This window comes from Euleptes europaea, chromosome 7 (assembly GCF_029931775.1).
Source record: "Euleptes europaea isolate rEulEur1 chromosome 7, rEulEur1.hap1, whole genome shotgun sequence".
In the NCBI taxonomy this organism is placed as follows: Eukaryota; Metazoa; Chordata; class Lepidosauria; order Squamata; family Sphaerodactylidae; genus Euleptes; species Euleptes europaea.
In genome coordinates, this window is record NC_079318.1 from 35,667,327 (window position 1) to 35,689,018 (window position 21,692).

Here is a 21,692-nt window from a genome sequence, read left to right on the forward strand (position 1 = left end):
AAGGGGCCCGGCTGAGCTATATACTGGTAAAGTTGTAGTTTCCTTTAGTTTATGGTGCATTATGTAGTATAACAAAAATAACCAAAGAAGTATACATACATGATGCCAGCGTGGTGCAGTGGTTAAGATCTGTGGTTTGGAGGAGTGGAGTCTGATCTGGAGAACCGGTTTTGATTCCCCACTCCTACACACAAAGCCAGCTGGGTGACCTTGGGCAAGTTACAGCTCTGTTAGAGCTCTTTCAGCCTCACAGGGTGTCTGTTGTGGGGAGGGGAAGGTGATTGTAAGCTGGTTTGAGTCTCCTTTAAATGGTAGAGAAAGTCGGCACTGTTCTTAGACCTTGATCGGCTCTCTTTCAAGGAAAATCATTGCAAAAGATTTCCCCCCCTTTACTGTACTGTTCTTGCCAATGTGATAGGAGCACCTTCTGTAAAGAACACCAGTACTGGGAGTTCTGCAGCTTCAACAACCCTTTGTTTGGTAGAAACTGTCCCATGCAGAGGTCACTAAACCAGTTAAGTGACAATAGAGTATTATTAAGACAAGGAAATGAGTCATAACAAGCAAGCAAAATGTGACACTCGATCCCCATTCTTTATGTAGCAGCCTGCTAAATTCATTACTCAACTATTTGTTGCCTTCAGTGGCTTCTTCCCCTCCATAACCAAATTGCTTTGCTCAGGTTGATAAGGCTCTCATACATGCTGGGCAAGGTCAGATAAGCACGTAAACAGTGTGTGTACATTCCTTCTTCATGCAATAGGGAATTTATAGGAGGCAACTTAAGATGTTTCTAAAGGGGCAGAGAGATACATGAAGCTACCTTATACTGAATCAGACCCTTGGTCCAGCAAAGTCAGTATCGTCTACTCAGACCAGCAGTGGCTCTCCAGGGTCTCAGGTAGGGGTCTTTCACATCACCTACTTGCCTGGTCCCTTTAAATTGGAGATGCTGGGGATTGAACCTGGGACCTTCTGTATGCCAAGCAGAGGCTCTACCACTGAGCCACTGCCCCTCACTTCTCAGCAGCATCACTGTTGCACTGATATTACAACCAAGTATTATTCAATAAAACATCTTTATTTTGTACATTATATATAGATAGGAGACAAAAATACCTCCCTGCTTTAAAGAATCCACACAAACAGTGAACATGAAAAGCATGGCACTGAGAACACTCACACAATAGAAGGCAAGGGTAGGAGACAACCAAGTGTCAGCTTTTACAAGGGTTGAAACAGCACCTTGAATGTTTTGCAACTGAAACAATTCACTATAACTTACAGTTTTGCTAACGCACTCCTTTCCCACAGGGCAGGTTGATATTGGCAAGGTGGCCACATCAAACCTGTTTTACTCCTCCGTTAGGACAGTTTTTTCTTAAAACAGGCGCAATCAAAAAGTGCTGTGTACATGGAACCACGCTGACTGATTTAAGGGAGAACCGGGAAGGACGCTGTCTCCTAAGCCATGATGCTTAGATTAAATTAACTGCTGCTTTTCTCCTCTCGCATCAAATGAAGGCCAATGTCCACGGTGGAAATGCAAGGAGCATCACCAGGAAGGAAAGCAATCACAGGTTCCAATGTTCTTTTTAAAAAACCTTAAATAAGCCATCTGTGTGGCTCTACCAACAATAAAAAAGTATCTGAATAGGACAAAGATGCAGCGAAACATGGTAATAGAAGGGGGAGGGGGGTGTTACATGTCATTCTTCTCACTGGCCTTATTGATTCTTGACTACTTCAACCCTTACTGGATCAGTAGCTAAAGTATATAGGAATAATTAAGCAAAAACATTGTTACCAATTTCAATATCCTTCATGAGACACAACCTTCTGTGTGCTTGAAAACTGTTCTGCACCACACAGACTTTGGGACCATAGTTGCATATCGTAGGTTTAGAGATGGTTGTCTGTCAAGAATAACACTGACGTAAGCAAGGCTGAACGGGAGTCATAATACCTGCAGTAATGTGTCAAACCTTACTGGGATGGCCAAACAGCTCTTACTGGTCTGACCATGTCCAATTAAGGCAGGTTTCTCAAGGAACACGTTAGGCTTGGGTGCCTATGGACTCATCAGGGAAGCTTCATGAAGAACATGAAGACTGCCAACAGCAGAAGCTCAGCTTATGAAACAGCCAGCAAATATGGAGAGGCATGAGATCACCATACCGGTCTAGAACTCCTTCAGGAAACCCCTTCATATAAAGGGCACTTTGGCAGCTCTACTGAGAAAGAAGGTAGGTCTTCACGGGTGAAGGAACAACTTCAAGGTCATGATACTGAGGGGGGAAGGGGTGTATTGTTACTATCAGATAAAAGTTATTTCGGGGATATGTTCCTTCCCCATGCCAACTCTTTAAAAAAAAATGAAAATCAAGCTACTAAAATCTAGTACGCAAGTTAAAATTGTGGATTAAAATGAAACCAATAACCATTTTAAAATTATAAGATCCTGAGCTGCATTGTGGGCAGGGCAAATCTTTCACCTGTACAGCTCATCTATGACGATCAGCAAAGCTGGGGGAACTAAACAATGCAGTGACTCAGCCCAGTAGGCTGAAGTGAGTCAACTACTTCTGCCTCACGGGTTGCAGAATCCCTCAGCTACAATCCAACACGCTCAGGGCTTTGGCCTCTACTCAGAAATAACTCCCAACAAAACCAGGTGTTGCCAGGCCTGGCAAAGATGCAACCACTCTTGTCTACTTCAGGGACAGCAAGGAAATGAAGCAGCAGATGAGGTACAAACATGCCAAACGCCCTCCAGAGCACTCAGTTCAGGAATCCTCTGCCGTACAGAAGAAATGTGCCGATGTAAAAAGACGCCGCCAGCAGCAGCTCTGGACAGTGGGCGGGAGGAGGCTCCTTCCCTTCTTCTAGTGCTGTCATCAGCAGATCTCGGAGATCCGATGCAAGTCAGAAACTGACCAGCACAGAGCTTAGGCCTTCTTCTAGGCCACTCTCTCCAGTGGTGATCGCTTGGATGTGTGTGACATGTCCAATACCTTTGGTAACTCCTTCACGGAACAGGAGCTTGGCTCCTATCTTCAAATATTCAGGGTGTTTAATGAATCTGAAATGAACCACAGCCTTTTCTCCTGTCCGCAGCTTGTCCTGAATGAGAGATGGTACGATTAGAGGGTAAGAGCTAGCCTAACCATCTAGGTTTGGGACTCTAGAAACCAGGAAGAATGTTTCACAGAACCACTGCGGATGTTTCAGTCGCAAAGGGCTGGAGTGTTTCAGAAACTACCTCAGTGAGACTACTGAACTACAGCAAGATCCCTTCTGAAACTGAAGGCATCTCAGCTGCAAAGCCTAAATGCAACTGATAGTCGTTGAAACAATAAGAGGGGCAAGACGTTCAGGTGAATTCTTGAACAGATGGGAAGGCATCCCTCTTCTCTGCCACCCAGACTTACCTTTCCCTGGATCTTTTCCACAATTGCTGTTTGCCGCACATTGCCAACATGCACCGTTACTTGGAACCCCTTCCGGAAAGTTGTGGCATGGAAGAGCAGAACAATTTCAGCTTCAAACACTGAGCAAATGGTGGGGTTCATCTCTGGGCTGACCATCACCATCCCCTAAGTGACAGGAAGACTGTTAGGCCAGTTCTCTCGACAGCAGCACCCATCCCTTCCCATCCCACGGACAAAGATGAGGCTACCACTACCTGCTCCTGTTCAGAAGTTTGAGCGCCTACGTGCCAAAGCACTTGGGCGAATCAAAAATCAAGTCTCCAGTTATTAAATATAACAAATAAATAAATAATGGTCGATCCCTGGCAAGCTCCTAATTTTAGAGCAGAAAGAATAAATTTAACTGTTGGGAGTGTAACTCCCTTGTTGCTACCAAACGAGAGAAACGAAAAGAATCATGCGAGCAGACAGGAAACGTAGTACAAAAGGTGTTATAAAGTCCTTTGAGTGGAGTATAAACCACAACTAAAGAAAAAATGAGTGAATGAATCAATATCTGCTCTTCCACGTGATGCTAGAGGGACTCCAGCACAACGGCTGACTGTTTCTGCCAAAGGTACAGAAACGGGCTACTTCTATCTTTCCTGATGTTCTTCAGTTCCAAGAAGCTGGTCTTTACTCAGACTGACAGAGTGGAAGGATAGCAGAAAGAAAAAATGCACAGGAAGACAACCCAGGAGGGAGAACGGGGCAGGTGACAGGAAACCTAATTGCCTATTTCTGCTCTATGGCTTTAAGTCCATTGTCAAGTTTAAGATTCCCATCTGAATATTGTTATTCCACTATTCCCAACCTGAATCAAAACGCCTATTGAAAAGAAATCAGAGTGTCTTCCGGAGGAACCACAGCCTGCAACCCTTTCACAACAGCCTCAACTCATGACATAGTTCCCGAGAAGGTGGAGGGGGGCAGTCTTGAAATGACAGCATCCAGAGATAAGAGGTGGACTCACTTTGCGCAGCAGTGAGCGATCAAAGTGTCCAAGAGCAAGTGTAGCGGCCTGCCCAGCCCGAAGTACACGGCATGCTGAACGGTTCCGCTGGATACTGCACACTTTCAGCTGGAGGAACTTGCCATCGTCAGTTGGACCAACCACCAGGTTCTCTCCCTCTCTACATATTCCACTGGCAAATGCACAAAATCAGGAGACCGTATTTAGCTCCCCGTCCACAGGGAAAACCATTCCTCAGTGGCCTGCTTTTAGTTACCCAAAACAACAGCTTCACATTAAGAGAAAACATGAGTCTTATATTCTCCAAATAATAGATAGCACAGCTATCTGTACAGGTGGACACATAAGACCTTTTAAGAAATGGTTTCACCGTGGTCTCTGTCTGCAGTGCAATTTGATCCCCTTTACTCATAGGTGAAACATTGGTTTTTTAAAAATTAAAATACTTGTATTCTGCTTCTCACCACCAAAACGGGACCCAAGGCAGTGGCGTATTAGAGCACCCCAAGGTCTACAGAGAGAAAGGGAAATGTTCAGCTCCATGGCCAACCCTCCTCTGAAGACCTAGAGCACTTTGCATTCCCTCCCCATCCATGCCAACCCTAAGGCTTTGTGCACGGAGCAGCACCCACCTTGACAGAGTTCCTCCAACAACAGTGCCCACCTCAGGCACTGTGTAGATTTCATCCACCTGCAATCAGACAGGAATAGACACTTCAGACTTGCTATATGACTGCAGCAACTGAGACAGAGAGTCGACAATCTGTCCTTTCTTCGGAGTTTCATTACATGCTCCCCCACCCCCAAGAACTTAGGAACAATTTCTAGGTATTTTTTCAGAGCTGAAAACCGTTGGGAACCAACTGAAATCTAGCAGGAACGTAAGTGAAATCTTATATAAGTTATATACGTTAAATCATATAAGTTTTCTTATATAAGTTAAGGCTCATTATTTCCGTGGATCACTTCCCTTCCACCTCTAAATGCAAAGAATTCAAGAGCTGCTTGCCCTTGCACACGATGGAGGTAGTACTATCTGAGATCCCCAGTGAAAGAAAAGATCCTTGGGTACCTGAAATTCAGTAAGCTGCTGCATTAGATCCTCTTGCTCTTTGCTGTTTGTAAGAGGGGGAAGGATGTTGAGGAAAACTTTCAAGAGATCCAGGTTCTCTCCAGAAACACTTGATAAGGTGAAGATTGGAGTAATGCTGCCAACGCACAAGAAAGAATTCAGCTGGTCACTAAAGAAACCACCACTCTGGCATGGAGTAGAGCATCCTATCGCAAACTACACTAGCATCTTTGTTATCCAGAACGCCCACTTAGCTGGCATTGCTCCTCCCCCTTAGCCAGCACATCCGTATGTCTTTGGTCATGTGAACCACACTCCCACCTCTCCAGCTGCCCAGTCTGATCTTTGCCACTACTGTTGGCCTTCCAACAGGCAGCAAGGCCACCTGACAATCTCAGGTTCCTCACATGAACACATGAAGCTGCCTTCTACTGAATCAGATCCTTGGTCCAACAAAGTCAGTATTGTCTACTCAGACCAGCAGGGGCTCTCCGGGGTCTCAGGCAGAGGTCTTTCACATCACCTACTTGCCTAGTCCCTTTAACTGGAGATGCCGGGGATTGAACCTGGGACCTTCTGCATGCCAAGTAGAGGCTCTACCACTTAGCCACCTCCTTCCTCCTCAGCCTGCCTTGGGCTCTCAGGAGCCACTCTGGTAGAGGGCTCTCAGTCAGTTGGCTTGCTTGTCTTCCTGCTGTGTAGGATGGCTCCGTAGCAAGGGGAAGGGTCCCGCCAGGCATGGGGGCTGTCATTGTGATATTCCCAATGGGGTAGGATATGGTTGCTGAGGATTCCTCTGGATAGTGGAGGGGCAAAACAATAGAGTATCTTGCACATTTGATTAACCAGCAATTCCTATTCCCCATGAGTGCTGGATAACAAAGCTTTTACTACATAGGCAATGGATCCAGATGGATTACACTAGCCCTGCGGTTCACTGCTCACCCTGAACTCAAAAAGGATTCCTTCCAGGCAAGTTATTTCTCATGGGCTGGGAAATATTTTGTATTGCTTCAGATGCAACCTAATAATGATCATTCCAGCTGGAAGAACAACTGTATAGCTCAGCTCGAGTAAATAAGCTGTGGCCACAAGTTTTCACAGAGCAGGTGAGGAAATCTGTCAGTTCCCACCACAGTTCTGATGAGAGCATCAATGCGGGATCAAGCATGTCAGAGCAGAACAATTCAGAGAGCCTTGCTGAAGATGATCCATGCAGAGTCAACGGTAAACTGATGTATATTCTGTAACTCCTCAAAAATATAGGGGGAGAATACAGGATTCTGTATACAGATTCTTTAAACTCTCAGCTTTCCATTCTTCTTTAAGGCATGTTTATAGCACTTATGACTAAAGTTGGTGGGAAAATGCCCTCTGAGAAGAGTCATTCCCCTCCTCCCCTTCCTTCTTGCTGTCCTCGCCTGAGAGGCAGAGAGCAGGGGAGAGGCTTGCCCCACTCGCCTTCTCTCTCCTGTTCTCTGGGTAGTATGTCATCACTCAAGACTGTGCTCTTCCTCTTTCTACTCATGGCTCGAATCACAGATATGGGTGATGTGTGTTTGGGTGTGCATGTGTGCTCTCTCTCTCTCACACACACACCTCCTGTCAGCTAACCCAGGAGTTTTGGGTCTACATGTAGACTGAGGGGTCAGGAACTCTGGTGAGATTTTTTGATCATAGGCCGAGATCTTTAAAAGGAAAAGATCTTTATTTACTAAAATACACTCTTAATTTGTTAGCGAACAAGGAACTGGAAAACTGTATCAAACACTAACATGTATTAAAGAACTGAGAAACGAAATAAAACGCTTGGAGCTCAGTTATACAGTCACTGATGTTACCTAGGAATTCCCCCTCCCTGGAATGGATGTTAGTCTACAGGAACTTTGAAAATACAGACTGATCCAGACAGATCACTCCATTTGTTCCTTGTTCTTGGCCCTGGCTTGCATGGCTAACAGGATGTGCAGACCTTTTAACCCCTTCTATCCTAGCTGGGTTAAACTTTAACCTAGCATGAAACTCAGAGTGTATCTCCATGTGTCCCTTTTCTCCAATCAAGATGCACGACCCCACTCAGGTGGGCAAATGGTCATTCTCATCCTGCTGATCTGTGTCCATAAAGGAAACGCTCATCTCCTCCGAGCCTGCAGTTTGATACATTTGTAGTTCTGTTCCCAGAGAAACAATGTTTTCTCTGAGATGAGGGCCTCCCTGCCTTTAAGGGATCCTGCCTCTCTCTATCCTAACACCTAGTATTCAGCCTTTGAGTTGGGACCCAGATGTGAACTGGAGTGAGATAGCTTGAAATTGCGAAGTTGCAGTAGCTTGTAGGAGCAAAGCTGGAAGTGCAGCAACTAATCAGAGCCTCTAAGCAGCAACGCAGGTACAGAGTGCTAGACGTGCTACTTCCTTTAGCAAGAGATACTCTCAGAATTGCTGGTGGCAGCAGTTGTTAAAAAGGTAAAAGTCCCCTGTGCAAGCACCGGGTTGTTCCTGACCCATGGGGTGACGTCACATCCCGACGTTTCCTAGGCAGACTTTGCTTATGGGGTGGTTTGCCAGTGCCTTCCCCAGTCATCTTCCCTTTACCCCCAGCAAGCTGGGTACTCATTTTACCCACCTCGGAAGGATGGAAGGCTGAGTCAACCTTGAGGAACAAGCCCCCATCTGCTCCTTCAGGAACCACTGATGTCACCAACAAAAGGGGGGAAACTTAACCTTAAAAACTCCAGAATTAAGTACCCTAAGGTCAAGAACAAACGTACATAAGGGCCAAAATTAATACTAAGTGCAGATGATATTATGTAATTATATATGATGAATTTATTACAGACAAAAAAATCAACAACTTGTATACAGCCTCTATATTTCTATTATAAATATGAACATAAAACACAATTAGACACAAAATTACGACCAAAACTAAGACCATACGCATTTCGGCTATGTGGCCTTCTTCAGTGGTCTAAATCCATTAAAATCCAGAATGCAATTGTACCATTATACAGATATACCATATATGTCAGTATAACAGTCTTTATGACTGAATAAGAGTGGTGTTTATAAAATATGAAGATTACTTATATAATTATAGGCTTCAATAAATCTGAAAATTCAATTTCTTTTATAAAACCCTCTTGAACGGGGAGATGTTGGAATTATAATAGAAATATAGAGGCTATAGGTAGGGCTGTATACAAGCTGCTGATTTTTTTGTCTGTAATAAATTCATCCTATTTAGTTAAATAAGATCATTTGCACTTAGTATTAATTTTAATACCACTGATGTCACCCCTCCCATTTTCACCACTACCAGGCCAGCACTGGGGCTGATCTTTCTCTCCCCTCCCAATGATTTAGTCATAGTTGACCCAACACTATCAAGTAACTTGCCTTCCCATTTCCAAAAAATGAGGAGAAAGCGAATTCTTACTTGGGACACTGTGCAAACTGCTGCGCTGCGGTGACAGCGTCATCGTCGGATGTGACCAGCAAGGGGAGCTTGTTGCAACCGGGCTGCTTCAGGATCCGCTCCAGCTGCTTCACAGTCCGTTCCACGGTGGCTTTTGAGCACAAGTCCACTTTGCTAATGACTATGAAGAAAGGGACCTTGAGGGCCATTGCCAAGCCTAGATGCTCTCGTGTTGTGCCTGCTGCAAAAGACAATGATGTGGGAGAAGGCAAGCTGAGAGAAAGTAGGGATGACAAAACGAGTTACCTATGCCACTCTGGGCTCACCCTGCTGAAAACATTTGCTATAGAACACCACAGAGATGGCACCAACAAAACCTGATGAAAGATGCTTTGAAATGGGCACAGGTATTTCTGCGCTACCAAGGGGAAGGGGTAAATTTTGTCCTGGCCATTTTTACTGACCACACATCATCTTTTAATTAGACATTATGGAAGTACTCTAAAATCTCAATGATGGGTCAAACGAGAACCTGCTCTTACCAATTCCGGTATTGGCGCTAACCACCAGCATGGCGAAGTCTGGGCAGTAACTCGTGAGCCCAAATATGGTGGTTTTCAAGTACTTGTGATGGCCAGCCAAATCAATGAAGGTGATCATCTTGGAGGAGCTCTCACAGATCTCCTCAGCTGTTCGTGAGTCGCTGTAGTTTACTACCTAGAAGGCAACAGGAACAGCTCAGAGCATTCATAAAGGCAAGGACAACAACATAGTATCCAGAGGAGAAAAACAGTAACCCCATAGTAAACACCAGGAGACCCATACCTCTCCTTTGCTGTTGAAGCCAAGAATTTCAAAGCTGATGCTGGATGTCCTCCCCGACTGGATCTCATGCAGGTGCCGGAACAGATTGAGACGAGCTCTGCCTCGTCCATTATCCAGCTCTCCCTGGGTCAGGACGCCTAGTAGAGTTGACTTGCCTGAATCCACATTCCCAAGCACAGCTACTCGCAAATCTAAGAACTTATGGGGGGAAAAGGGAGAGCTATAGAGATTTGTTTTATCATACAATGCATTAATAGAGATGGGTGTTTCTGAAGTGCAAATTCTGACTTGGACTTTGTCTTGCAAACTGATCTGCCAGGCATCCAGAGGTAATTGGACAATATGCACAGTACTCTGTGATACCCCAACACAGTTCCCAAGAATGTAGAATCAGCTATTTTGGCCTCCAAAAACTGAGCAATGGCTAGAAGGTGCCATTCTGAAAGTGAAAAGCCTTCTAGGACTTCCCCAGCCCAGCTATCAAGTCTTCCTGATGGACAGTTCCCTAAAGTGGAGCATTGTAGAATTAAATGCCTCCGTGGCATCAGCTTCCAATTCATTGTCAAAGTCACCTTCCTGAACGGTGAGCCTCCAAATTAGAGGGCATTCAAACCAAAATGGGCTGTTACCTGCTGGTTGTCTGGGACCTTTCGGACAAGAACCTCCGTTATCTTCCTGGGAATGTCACTGTCGTAATCCACCTCCCTTTCACGAAGCACAGTGATATCAGCTCCCACTCTGCAAATGGCAAAGCAGAAAACCCACATACGCATGTATATTACTGAATTATATGCAAGAACGCCCCAGTAGGCAAAGAAACTAAGAATTTTTGCAGTGCTTTTCTACAAATGATTATCATTAATTTAATTTACAGATACAGGGGATACTTTGACTCCTTTCTCGCTTGGCAACAAAAATTAGTCCCTATTAACATTAGATATTAGCAGCTTACGAATTTTTTAGGGATTTGTTTGCATTTTGGTATGGATATCAGCCAAGTATCCTAATTTTAAAGTTTAAGGATATAGCATACCACAGGTAGCAAACCTTCTACTAAACAGCAGTATTACACAAGAGGGAGAGGTACTCCTCTTCACATGAAATCACTGGACAGGGCAACAGAGACAGATAAGACCCTCACCATGTTGAAGTGATGTAGGTAAAACAAGGTGTGCATCTATATCGAGTCTCTGTAGTTTACAGTAAGAGTTGTTTTACAGTGGAATCCGCTACCTAGGGAGGTGGTGAGCTCACTGGCAGGTGCCCCCTCACTGGCAGTCTTTAAGCAAAGGCCGAACAATCACTTGTCAGAGATGCTCTGATCCTGCATTAAGCAGGGGGTTGGACTAGATGGCCTGCATGGCACCTTCCAACTCTATCATTTTATGATTAAAATTAACACTGATCTTGCCAGCGCTGATTTGCCAAAACCATCCAAAACTGGTTTCTTTTCCAACACGTGTGAACTCTTATTGTGTGAGGAAATACCATGAGGGGGGGAAATGCCACTTTCCTATTACAATTGTGATATGCTTCTTGGTGCGCATAAGGAATGTAGTAAGATGAGAAAATGTCCTTAGTGCAAAGGCCCTGGTCACTCAGCTACTAGAAGAGATTTCCTAGGTTGGAAACTTTCTGTGAGATGACAAGACAAAGACCCAGAAAACGTCTGGAAATAACGAAGCATAGTTGGTTTGCCCTGGCTCAGAAGCAGGACAGAGGCACATACTTCTCAGCCATCCGCCGCAGTGTTTTGAGAGAGGCGCGCATCTCCTCTTCCGACAGTCCCACCAGAAGCCCATTGTCCTCTACGCCGATCTGGTACACGGCCTCACCACGGCCTTCTTGTAGACGCCACTTCATCTGCGTTACTAAATGTTCAAAGCGGTACTGGGAAGGATTAACTAGTTTCAGCTGCCCAAAGGAAAGAGGGGTTACAGTCAGCAAGTGAGGGGACGCCACAAAGAGAAACTGTTTGTGCATACATGTAAATTGTTCATTAGAATTCAGGCTCATTTTTACAACAAGCTGTTCATGTGGTCAAAGGATTTTCCAGCTTTCAATTTATTAAAATCTCCTGCCCAGAGTAACTCCACTAAGAGAGTTCAGATGGAGCAGTTATATATATTCCAGGCAGCTAAATAAAGAACAGTATGTAACTGAGCAACACATTTGATAGTTTTTTCAAAAGAGAAAATGTTAGCAAACAAGGAAGTTCTCATTGCTGGCTTAACATCCAAGTTTTAAAGATAAATTCACAAACACAAATGTGAATTTGAGACAGCCAGCACAAAGTTTTTAATAAAGGTATTTTGGTTTTGATTTAATTCTTCCAAATTTTAATGTATCTATGCACATACATTTTTAAGCATGCTCTAATTGCTGAGTAGTAACTTGACTTACATCATATTTTGATAGGAAATTTTTAGACTAAAGAACTTTAACTTTGCAAGTTCCTCCCACAAGAAGCTCACCTTGTATTCTATGTTCCCATCTTCTGCCTAGTTAAAAGAAAAGATACATGTTGGTGATACCTGTGCAGCCCAGCATTTTATAACCCTCTTGACCTCACATTTGGTCTCTCAGTAAAGACAGCACTTAGCAATTACTGGTTTGCACAAAACCACTTACATCCAAATATAATTCTAGATCCCATATTTACAAAAAGGACTGAACTTACATGAAATCAACATCCATTTTACACATTGCCTCTTACTGGTACAGCTCCAGAAATAGTTCTGCTCAGGACACTTTTGTATGTTTGGTAAACGTATAGCCTGAGCGGGAGGCAGAACTAACATCTAGCTTGCGGCCAAGGAAACTGCAAAGTGTTACAGCAGCTGTAGTGGAAAAGTTACCGTACACTTCTGACCTTCCCTAAATAAGGCATCCAAAGTTTTCTCCCCTCCCCGGAAGATACAACTACCCACCCAGTTGACAGCCAATACTGAAAACCACATTATCAAACCCATCCAAGAAAAGACTCGAATCAATTTCTAAAGAGCAGGTATGTCTGAATTACATCCCACTAATCTTGGCTCGCCCTGACCTGGATAGCCCAGGCTAGCCTGATCTCGTCAGATCTCAGAAACTAAGCAGGGTCAGCCCTGGTTAGTATTTGGATGGGAGACCACCAAGGAAGTCCAGGGCTGCTATACAGAGGAAGGCACTGGCAAACCACCTCTGTTAGTCTCTTGCCTTGAAAACCTCATAAAGGGGTCGCCATAAGTCGGCTGCGACTTGACGGCACTTTACACACACACAATCTTGGCTCAGAGGTCTTCTAAACAGGACTGGCCTATGGTAAGAGCCAAGAATTCTCCGGCAAGGTGCAATAAACCAGACTGGCAGCAGTGTGAAAACAGAACTGCTTAAGTTTAATTTCTTCCCGAAAAGTGCCTTGTCTGGAAGTAAAGAGACGTCACTTCCCAATTATAGCTTCTTGCTATGAGCAGATTCAGAGTTTTGTCTACAGAAGACTTGTTTTTCAGCTCAGAGCCTGAGAATGGCCAAAAAAAAAAAGTGCCTAAGAATAGCACAGCAAATAATAGCCTAAAATCCACATCTTGGAAATGAGAACAGTATAATTAGGTATGAAGAATAAAGATGACTTGTGTTGACTACTTTTTATTGTGTTTATGTAGCATCAACTCCCCCTCTCCCCCTGGTCACCAGCTTAAGTTTGGGGGGAAATCACTGTCACATCTTTAGATCAAAATCCATACTTCCTAAACAGCAGCAAGTTGTTTTTATCCATCACCCTCTGAGGCTGCAGTGGAAGTTATAAAGAAAACAACATGCACAGACTTGCCTACGAACAGTACACAAATGTTATCTGAGGGCAGCAAAGAAGCGGAAATCTGTCCAATGTTGCTGCTACCTTGGGGATAGACCAGATGAGAGTTGGCTCACTATCTGAAATTCAGGATAATAATGATAAACAGGGTTGCCAGGTCCGGGTTGGGAAATACCTGGAGATTTTTGGGGCGGAGCCTGAGGAGGGCAGGGTTTGGATTGGGGAGGAACTTCAATGCCATAGAGTCCAATTGCCAAAGTGGCCATTTTCTCCAGGTGATCTCTATCTGCTGGAGATCAGTTGTAACAGAAGGAGATCTCCAGCTGGTATTTGGTGGTTGGCGACCCTAATGATAAAACTCACATCTTAAATGGCTCTATAAGTATCTCATTAATTTAGACTATTAGCAAGTTTTGATAAGAGAACAGCACAGGGTGCAGGTACCATACAACTCTGCTATGAGAAGTCTCAAGTTGGTTGTGCTCTCAAAACATTTTAAGCACAATGGAAGAATGGGTTATCTACTATTAAAAAAACGTACAGGGTCATTCTTGACCCATGGGGTGATGTCACATCCCGACATTTTCTAGGCTGACTTTGTTTACGGGGTGGTTTGCCAGTGCCTTCCCCAGTCATCTTCCCTTTACCCCCAGCAAGCCGGGTACTCATTTTACCGACCTCGGAAGGATGGAAGGCTGAGTCAATGTGGCTGCCTGCTTGTTAATGGGCATGAGCTGGCAAGAACATATTACACCAGTTCCAAAACATCTGCCTTGGTCACTGGCTTGATTTTGAACCCAATTCAAACTACTCGATTTGACCTTTAAAGTCCTACATGGTCTAGGGCCTATTTATGCGTACATCTTCCTCTATATGAGCCTTTCAGGGTTTTAAGATACACCAACAAAGATCTGCCCCAAGGGCCTTCTTTCTGGGAGCTGAGTAGTTTCTACTAAGAGCAGCCTTTTCAGTTGCAGCTCCAGGGCTGTAGAATATATTCCCTCAAGGGCCTATGTGTGTTCTTCATTAAGTTAGTTTTGGAGACAAGTGAAAAAAATTATTCTGCCAGGCATTTGGAATTTAACTACATATAGGATTTTTTCGGTTGCTCTGTTTCTGAAATTTTTTGATAAATGCTTAATCTGCTTTATGTAAATTGCCTTGGAATAATGCATGTATAGGACTGTGTTGAACAAATAAAATTACACTATAAGTTGTCACGATATACATTCCTTTATGGAAATTCCACTCTGAATTGTAATAATGGGCATTTCCCTCTATGAAAATAAGCTATGAGAAAGCACTCAGCAACGGCACAACTCTATATTAAAGGGCTATATAACAATAGTTATGCATTAGCCTCTGATAATTCTCACAAGAATTTAGCCTGATCTTCACTTATATTAATTGACTGGACATTCCAGGACAGCAAAGATGCTTCATGCGGCTCCTGGCTACAGCTCTTATAATAGGTGAGCTGTATAGAGCAAATCCTGAACACAAGCAATGAATTTACTAAACAGAACAATCTTTTTCAGCTGATGCAATGTGATGTCATGTATGGTAACCCGGTACTGAGCAAGCGCCCACACACAACTACCAAAGCTGTGGCTACATCTGAAAACAAAGCCACTCCCTGGCAGGGAAGGTGGGAGGGGCATTCAATCTGAAGAGACTCCTGCAGCCTGAAGTAATATAAGCCTGACACAAGTTTACAACCCCAATGAGAACTATGCCCCATGTCGACTATGAATCTCTTCTCAAACAATTAGTTTTTGGTATGAGAACGTTTTGGGGCATGTGGAGAAACTTTCTAGAATGTAAAGTAGTACAGCACAAACACAGTTTACTGCTTCAGTATGAGCTAGACTAGCTTTCCTTAGGGACTACCTACAACACAGTTTTTTAATCTAAAAAACACACACAAATCAGAAGACACATTAAATATCTTTGGCATGAACTACTACAGAACATTAATTTTGATTTAAACATTTCCTACTCTTGATGAACACAACCTACCAAAACTGAAACAACTTCAGTGAGCCAGGCGATACTTAGCATTACAACATCATGGGAGATATAAAAATGCTAATCTAAGAAAACATGGAATTGTTTCAGTTTCGCTCTTGCCAACTGACGAAGCCACATTACCAGAACTCAATAGCAGTGCTTGAAACAATATTTATTGTTTTGAAGTTGTAACGACGCTCCTGCATTTGACCTATTTTTTTGTTACCTTGAACCACATATTAAAGCCATACTTTGGTTTTGCACCTAATGGAATACCTGAAATGGCTTAACAAATTTTTAAAATGCTACGATTAGGAAGAGAACTCCTTCAGTAGAAGAAGACTGTGAGATGTGATTTGATGACAGTTCAAAAGGTTGCAGTGTACAGATTTAAAGCATTACTGTGTTGTCTTCTTCACTATTTAATGCAAATTCACACCATTTGAGAAAGTCCTCATTTGGTAAATAAATGTAATTAAATAGCATCTGTTGAATCCAATTAAACCTTCCAACTACTGCATTCAGCTTCCATAACTTCTTGCTTTTGCAATTGTTTTCTTTTGTTTTAATGTGCTTGTGGGGGAAGGGGGGGAATCGGTTTAGGAATTTAAACCTAAGAATTGGGAGCAGGATGTATGAGTTGGATATGATCGGGGGGGGGGGGAGAGAACTGCTGTTGGCAGTAGCAGGCTTCATTTTGTTCTTTCCCCCCCCCCCAACCGTAGCTCTGGCCCTACCAGAACTACTAAAGTTTTCCCCTGCTACAGGGATGCCCAAAAAAGCTTCAAAGCGTGCCTGACATCCATCATGTAGCAATTAACGCGACAGATAAACATCCAAGTACGCAAAGCAACAGAGGAAACAGAAATGTCAACTCAGACAGGACCGACGGCTTGGGAGACAACAGGCATGAAACAGTAGGGAGACCAAGGACAAAATCACTGCGGTCCAACACCACCAGGGCTACACACTCCAAGTGAATCGTAGGAACATGCAACTACCAAGTCAAAACTGAAGAAGTGAGTTGAGGCTCACAAAAGCTCCTACCCTGCCAGAAATTTTGGGCACTTTCACATAGCCCAAATAATGCACTTTCAATCCCTTTTCAGGGTGGATTTTACTGTGTGAACTGGCAAAACCCACTTGCAAACGATCAGTAGCACCTTAAAGACTAACAAAGATATTTTTCTGGCAGGGTAGGAGCTTTCGTGAGCCACAGCTCACTTCTTCAGATAGCTCATACCCTACCAGAAAATATCTTTGTGAGTCTTGAAGGTGCTCCTGGACTCGTGCCCTTTTCTACTCCTGCAGACAGACGAACACAGCGACCCACTGTGAATTATCTTGCAAACGATCGTGAAGGTGCACTAAAAGTGGATTGAAAGTGCATCTTTTGGGCTGTGTGAAAGTGCCCTTTTTTTTGTTAGTTTTTTAAGGCGCTACTGGATTCCGGCTCTTTCCCACTTCAAACGGCGTTTCTTCGGATCAGATTCGCCACCTCTGGCAGATGTTATACCTCTCCTCCTAGCCGAAAGACGCTCTCCCCGCCCCGCCCCCCTCGCGAGCGCGCGCACACGAGCAACACCTGTAGCCAAGCAACCGTTCCTGACAAGGGTCTTGCCTCTTGCCTCAGGCCAGGGCGACTGGACCCCGGAAAAGGACCGCAGCCCACCGAGACCTCCAAAACCAAGGGAGGCAAGGGTCCAGAGAGGGAGAGAAGCCTCGCCCTCCGTTCAACCCACCAGCATGCAGACATCACCCCCCCGCCCCCCGGCATCGTAGCCCAAGGACGGTCAGTCTCCACAAACCCTCCACATACTCGACTCACCTCCGGCGGCAGATACGGGGGGTTGTTGGCCTTCCCTCCCCGGTGTCGCCCGTTCTTCTTCCTCCCCTTGGCGGACCCACCCCCGGAGCCGCCGCGGCCTCGGAGGCCCCCGCCGTTCCCGCCCCCCACGGGCCGGCAGCAGCCCCCGAAGAGCTCGGACACCCGCGAATCCATCCCGGATCGGCCGGCCTGCCGCTGCCGCCCCGGCCGGCCCGTGCAGCCCGGCCGCCACTCCGTTCTGACTGAGCTCCTCTGCCCTGGCTCCCAGCGTCAGAAAACAACCGCAGGGCACCACGGGAAACGGGCCCGACGGCCACGCGGTGGACTACAACTCCCAGCAGCCCCTTCGCCGAGGGAAAACCACGGATACAGTCCCTGGTATGACTCGCGCTGGTTCAGACGCAGAGCATGGAGCAGCGCGGGTACTGAAGCCCAGTATGAAAGCACTGGGTGAGACGACAAGGGTCACTGGCAAAGACAGTCATGCTAGGAAAAGTGGAGGACAGCAGGAAAAGAGGAAGACCCAACAAGAGATGGATTAACGCAATAAAGCCACAGCCTTCAATTTGCAAGATCTGAGCAAGGCTGTCAAAGATAGGACATTTTGGAGGACTTTCATTCATAGGGTCGCCATGAGTTGGAAGCGACTTGACGGCACTTAACACACACACACACGAAAGTACAATATCCGGGCTGGTTAATGTAATTGAGGATCTTTCTTGAAACGCACACGCTGTCATTCGCACAGGCGCTGTCAAGTAATTATGAGCTTTTACGTACAGTGTAGGCAGGAGACAGAGAGCGCCTCAGAGTTGCACGGGGTAATTAGCCTAAGCAAGTCTGTTTGGGGTAAGTCAGCTTTTATTCAATGGTACTTACTCCAAGGAAATGGAAATATAAAGAGTGGCCTCACCTCTGGTAGTCTCCTGCCTTGAAACTCCTAATGGGTTGCCATAAATCCACTTGACGGCGCTTTACTATAATTAATGTAGTTGCACTGCAAATCCCATCATGCAGTCTGATCACACAGATTGAGCTCCTCCCACCCTCGCCGCTTGTGGGCGGCTTTGTTTTCAAATATAGCCACATCTTCAATATTAGTTCTGGACCTTGCCCAGTGTTACTATAGATGGGAAGACATTGCATCAGTTGGAAAATACTGCTTTGTTTAGTAAATACATTGCATTTAGTCTGATGCAATGCATGTACTAAACAGAGCAATCAGTACAGAGCCTCAGTATAAGAATCTTTGCGTAGCTCAGTGACTATTGTAAAGAACTTTCGCTCCTGGCGCTCGGTAAAGCATCTTGCTGCCTTGAACTCTCCTATGAATTAGTGACCTCAGGTTACGCTGGAAGCTAATCATCATTTTGCTTTACAATATTTAGTGAGGCAGAAAATCCTGATAGTGCCTCTGTGGCGTTATAAGTAATTGCTTGATTTTTATTCCACCCCTCCTTCAATAAGCTCAAGGTAGCATCCATATCCATCTTTTCATTTGATCCTTGAAAGAGTGACAAGTATGGTAGATGAAGGGAATGCTGTAGATGTAGTGTACCTTGATTTCAGTAAAGCCTTTGATAAAGTCCCCCATGATCTTCTTGAAACAAAGCTAGTAAAATGTGGGCTGGACACTGCTGTTAGGTGAATTGGTAATTGGTTGACCAACCGAACCCAAAGGGTGCTCATTAATGGCACAACTTCATCCTGGAGAGGAGTTACCAGTGGGGTACCACAGGGGTCTGTCCTGGTGATAGGGGACATGGACGGGCGGCTCTAACACTGGGACCGGTACTATTTAATATTTTTATAAATGACTTGGATGATGGAATAGAGAGCATGCTAATCAAATTTGCCGATGACACCAAGTTAGGAGGGGTAGTTAATACCCTGGAGGGTAGGGTTAGAGTTCAAAATGACCTCGATAGACTGGAGAGCTGGGCTATAAGCAAAAAAATGGATTTCAATAGGGAGAAGTGTAAGGTACTTCACCTAGGCAGAAACAACATAAGGCACAGGTACAGGATGAGAGATAGTCGGCTTGAGAACAGTACATGTGAAAGAGATCTGGAAATCTTAGTGGACCACAAACTGAACATGAGTCAACAGTGTGATATGGCGGCTAAGAAGGCCAATGCAATTCTGGGCTGCATCAATAGGAATATTGTGTCTAGATCAATGAAAGTAATACTACCACTGTATTCTGCATTGGTCAAACCTCACTTGGAATACTTTCTAGAGTATTAATATAATCTTAGCGTAAGAACATAAGAAAGGCCCTGCTGGATCAGACCAAGGCCCATCAAGTCCAGCAGTCTGTTCACACAGTGGCCAAAAAGGTGTCTCTAGGAAGCCACAAACAAGACGAGTGCAGCAGCACCATCCTGCCTGTGTTCCACCGCACCCAAAATAATAGGCATGCTCCTCTGATGCTAGAGAGAATAGGTATGCAGCATGACTAGTATCCATTCTAACTAATAGTCATGAATACCCCTCTCCTCCATGAATATGTCCACTCCCCTCTTAAAGCCCTCCAAGCTGGCAGCCATCACCACATCCTGGGGCAGGGAGTTCCACAATTTAACTATGCGTTGTGTGAAAAAATACTTCCTTTTATCTGTTTTGAATCTCTCACCCTCCAGCTTTAGCAGATGACCCAGTGTTCTAGCATTATGGGAGAGGGAGAAAAACGTCTCCCTGTCCACTCTCTCCAAACCATGCATAATTTTATAGATCTTCTTGAAGACAGCCCAAATAGGAGCTCTTGGTGCCAGAACCAGCAGATGTCACACTTAACAGAGTCCCCTGAGTTTGAGAAGATACCATTTGGAGTGGTCCAGATCTCTTTTTGGGGTGCAATGCTTTTCAAGTATCATCAATATTCATAGTTATATTGGCTAAAAGGGAACTGGGATGTACTAAAGTGAATTACAGGATTGCCCAATAGAATGATGGCCCCGGGGGTGGAATGACGACCCCTGGGACTAACAGAATTGTTCTGGGACTAGAATGACAGCCCCCAGGGTGGAATGATGGCCCCTGGGACTAGCAGAAGTGTTCTGGGACTGGAATGACACTATAGGGGCTGTCATTCCAGTCCCAGAACACTTCTGTTAGTCCCAGGGGTCATCATTCCACCCTGGGGGCTGTCATTCTAGTCCCAGAACAATTCTGTTAGTCCCAGGGGCTGTCATTACACTAGGGGGGCTGTCATTCCAGTTCAAGAACACTTCTGCTAGCCCGAGAGTAATGTATCTGGGCCAGAGGCCTTAATGGAAAATCCACTCCACGTTTTCTTTGCAACTCTTTTTGTGCTGTAGTGTATTTCGATGGAGCCCATGCAAGTCAATTGGCAATCCTGGCTCCCATTATCTTCAATGGGCTATTATTTTTAATGGGCAATCCTGTCATTCGCTTTAGTACATCCCACAGGAACTGCGAGCCTGGAACCAACTTCAGCCTCGTCCTAGACAACAGTTAAATAAAAGCAAATCCTCGGTTCTTGTAGGTTACCCGGGCTGTGTGACCGTGGTCTTGGTATTTTCTTTCCTGACGTTTCGCCAGCAGCTGTGGCAGGCATCTTCAGAGGAGTAACACCGAAGGACAGTGTCTCTCAGTGTCAAGTGTGTAGGAAGAGTAATATATAGTCAGAAAGGGGTTGGGTTTGAGCTGAGTCATTGTCCTGCAAATCCTATTTGTGTAAGGCAGTATTCAAATGCAAAACCACTTGAGACTATCATTTTGGTTCCCAACCAGGGGTCCGTGGACCCCCAGGGGTCCGCAAGAACTAAATTAAGGTCCGCGAAACAAAGTTATAAACCCATAATAAATTAACATTTTCAATTAAAAGTTCTCATTCAAATATTATTCTAAGTTTAATGTTTAACTAACAGTTATGATTAAAGTTTATTTTCAAATTTCTCGGAATTTTTATTTTGATCCTTGGGGTCCCTGCACCGGACAAAAAAAGTCCTAGTGGTCCCCGGTCAAAAAAAGGTTGGGAACCACTGTTTGAAGTAGACTGGAAATAAAGGGTCTCCATGAGTGGGAAGGGACGGCACTTAACACACACAGAACTAAAGAGAGCGAGCCCCCCCTTTTTTTGGGGGGGTCAAAGATAAAGAACAGTCCTCTCCCTGCGCTGGGGCGGGTCAGCCAGAGAAACGGACAAAGATGTACTTCCGCCCTAGGTAACCATGGCGACACGCGGGCGCAGTTTCCGACAGTGACGTCAAAGCGACCGTTCCCATGATGCTCCGGGAGGGCGGCCATTCAAACCGGGGCGCGTTGGAAACGGCAGCAA

At 44.9% G+C, this 21,692-nt stretch overlaps 1 protein-coding gene across 1 annotated transcript; it reads right to left on the bottom strand.

Moving 5' to 3' along the window:
• Positions 1-2,862: 2,862 nt before the first annotated feature.
• GTPBP2 (GTP binding protein 2) lies at positions 2,863-17,563 on the bottom strand. Its single transcript, XM_056852498.1, has 12 exons — positions 17,390-17,563; positions 12,230-12,256; positions 11,485-11,669; positions 10,385-10,493; positions 9,756-9,953; positions 9,473-9,647; positions 8,952-9,171; positions 5,516-5,651; positions 5,076-5,134; positions 4,444-4,615; positions 3,432-3,596; positions 2,863-3,123 (listed from the first exon to the last, which is right to left on the bottom strand). Exons 1-12 carry the CDS (start codon positions 17,561-17,563, stop codon positions 2,926-2,928), a joined length of 1,818 nt encoding a protein of 605 aa, XP_056708476.1. The 3' UTR covers positions 2,863-2,925.
• Positions 17,564-21,692: the final 4,129 nt, after the last annotated feature.

Bases quoted from the DNA above. Each gene is read 5' to 3' on its own strand.
- GTPBP2 (XM_056852498.1), bottom strand. From the start codon at position 17,563: ATGGATTCGCGGGTGTCCGAGCTCTTCGGGGGCTGCTGCCGGCCCGTG. The intron at 5,652-8,951 runs GTAAGAATTCGC...GTGCGTTGGCAG, and splicing joins CAGTTTGCACAGTGTCCCAA to CATTACTCCAATCTTCACCT. The intron at 3,597-4,443 runs GTGAGTCCACCT...CCTGTCACTTAG, and splicing joins ATCGCTCACTGCTGCGCAAA to GGGATGGTGATGGTCAGCCC.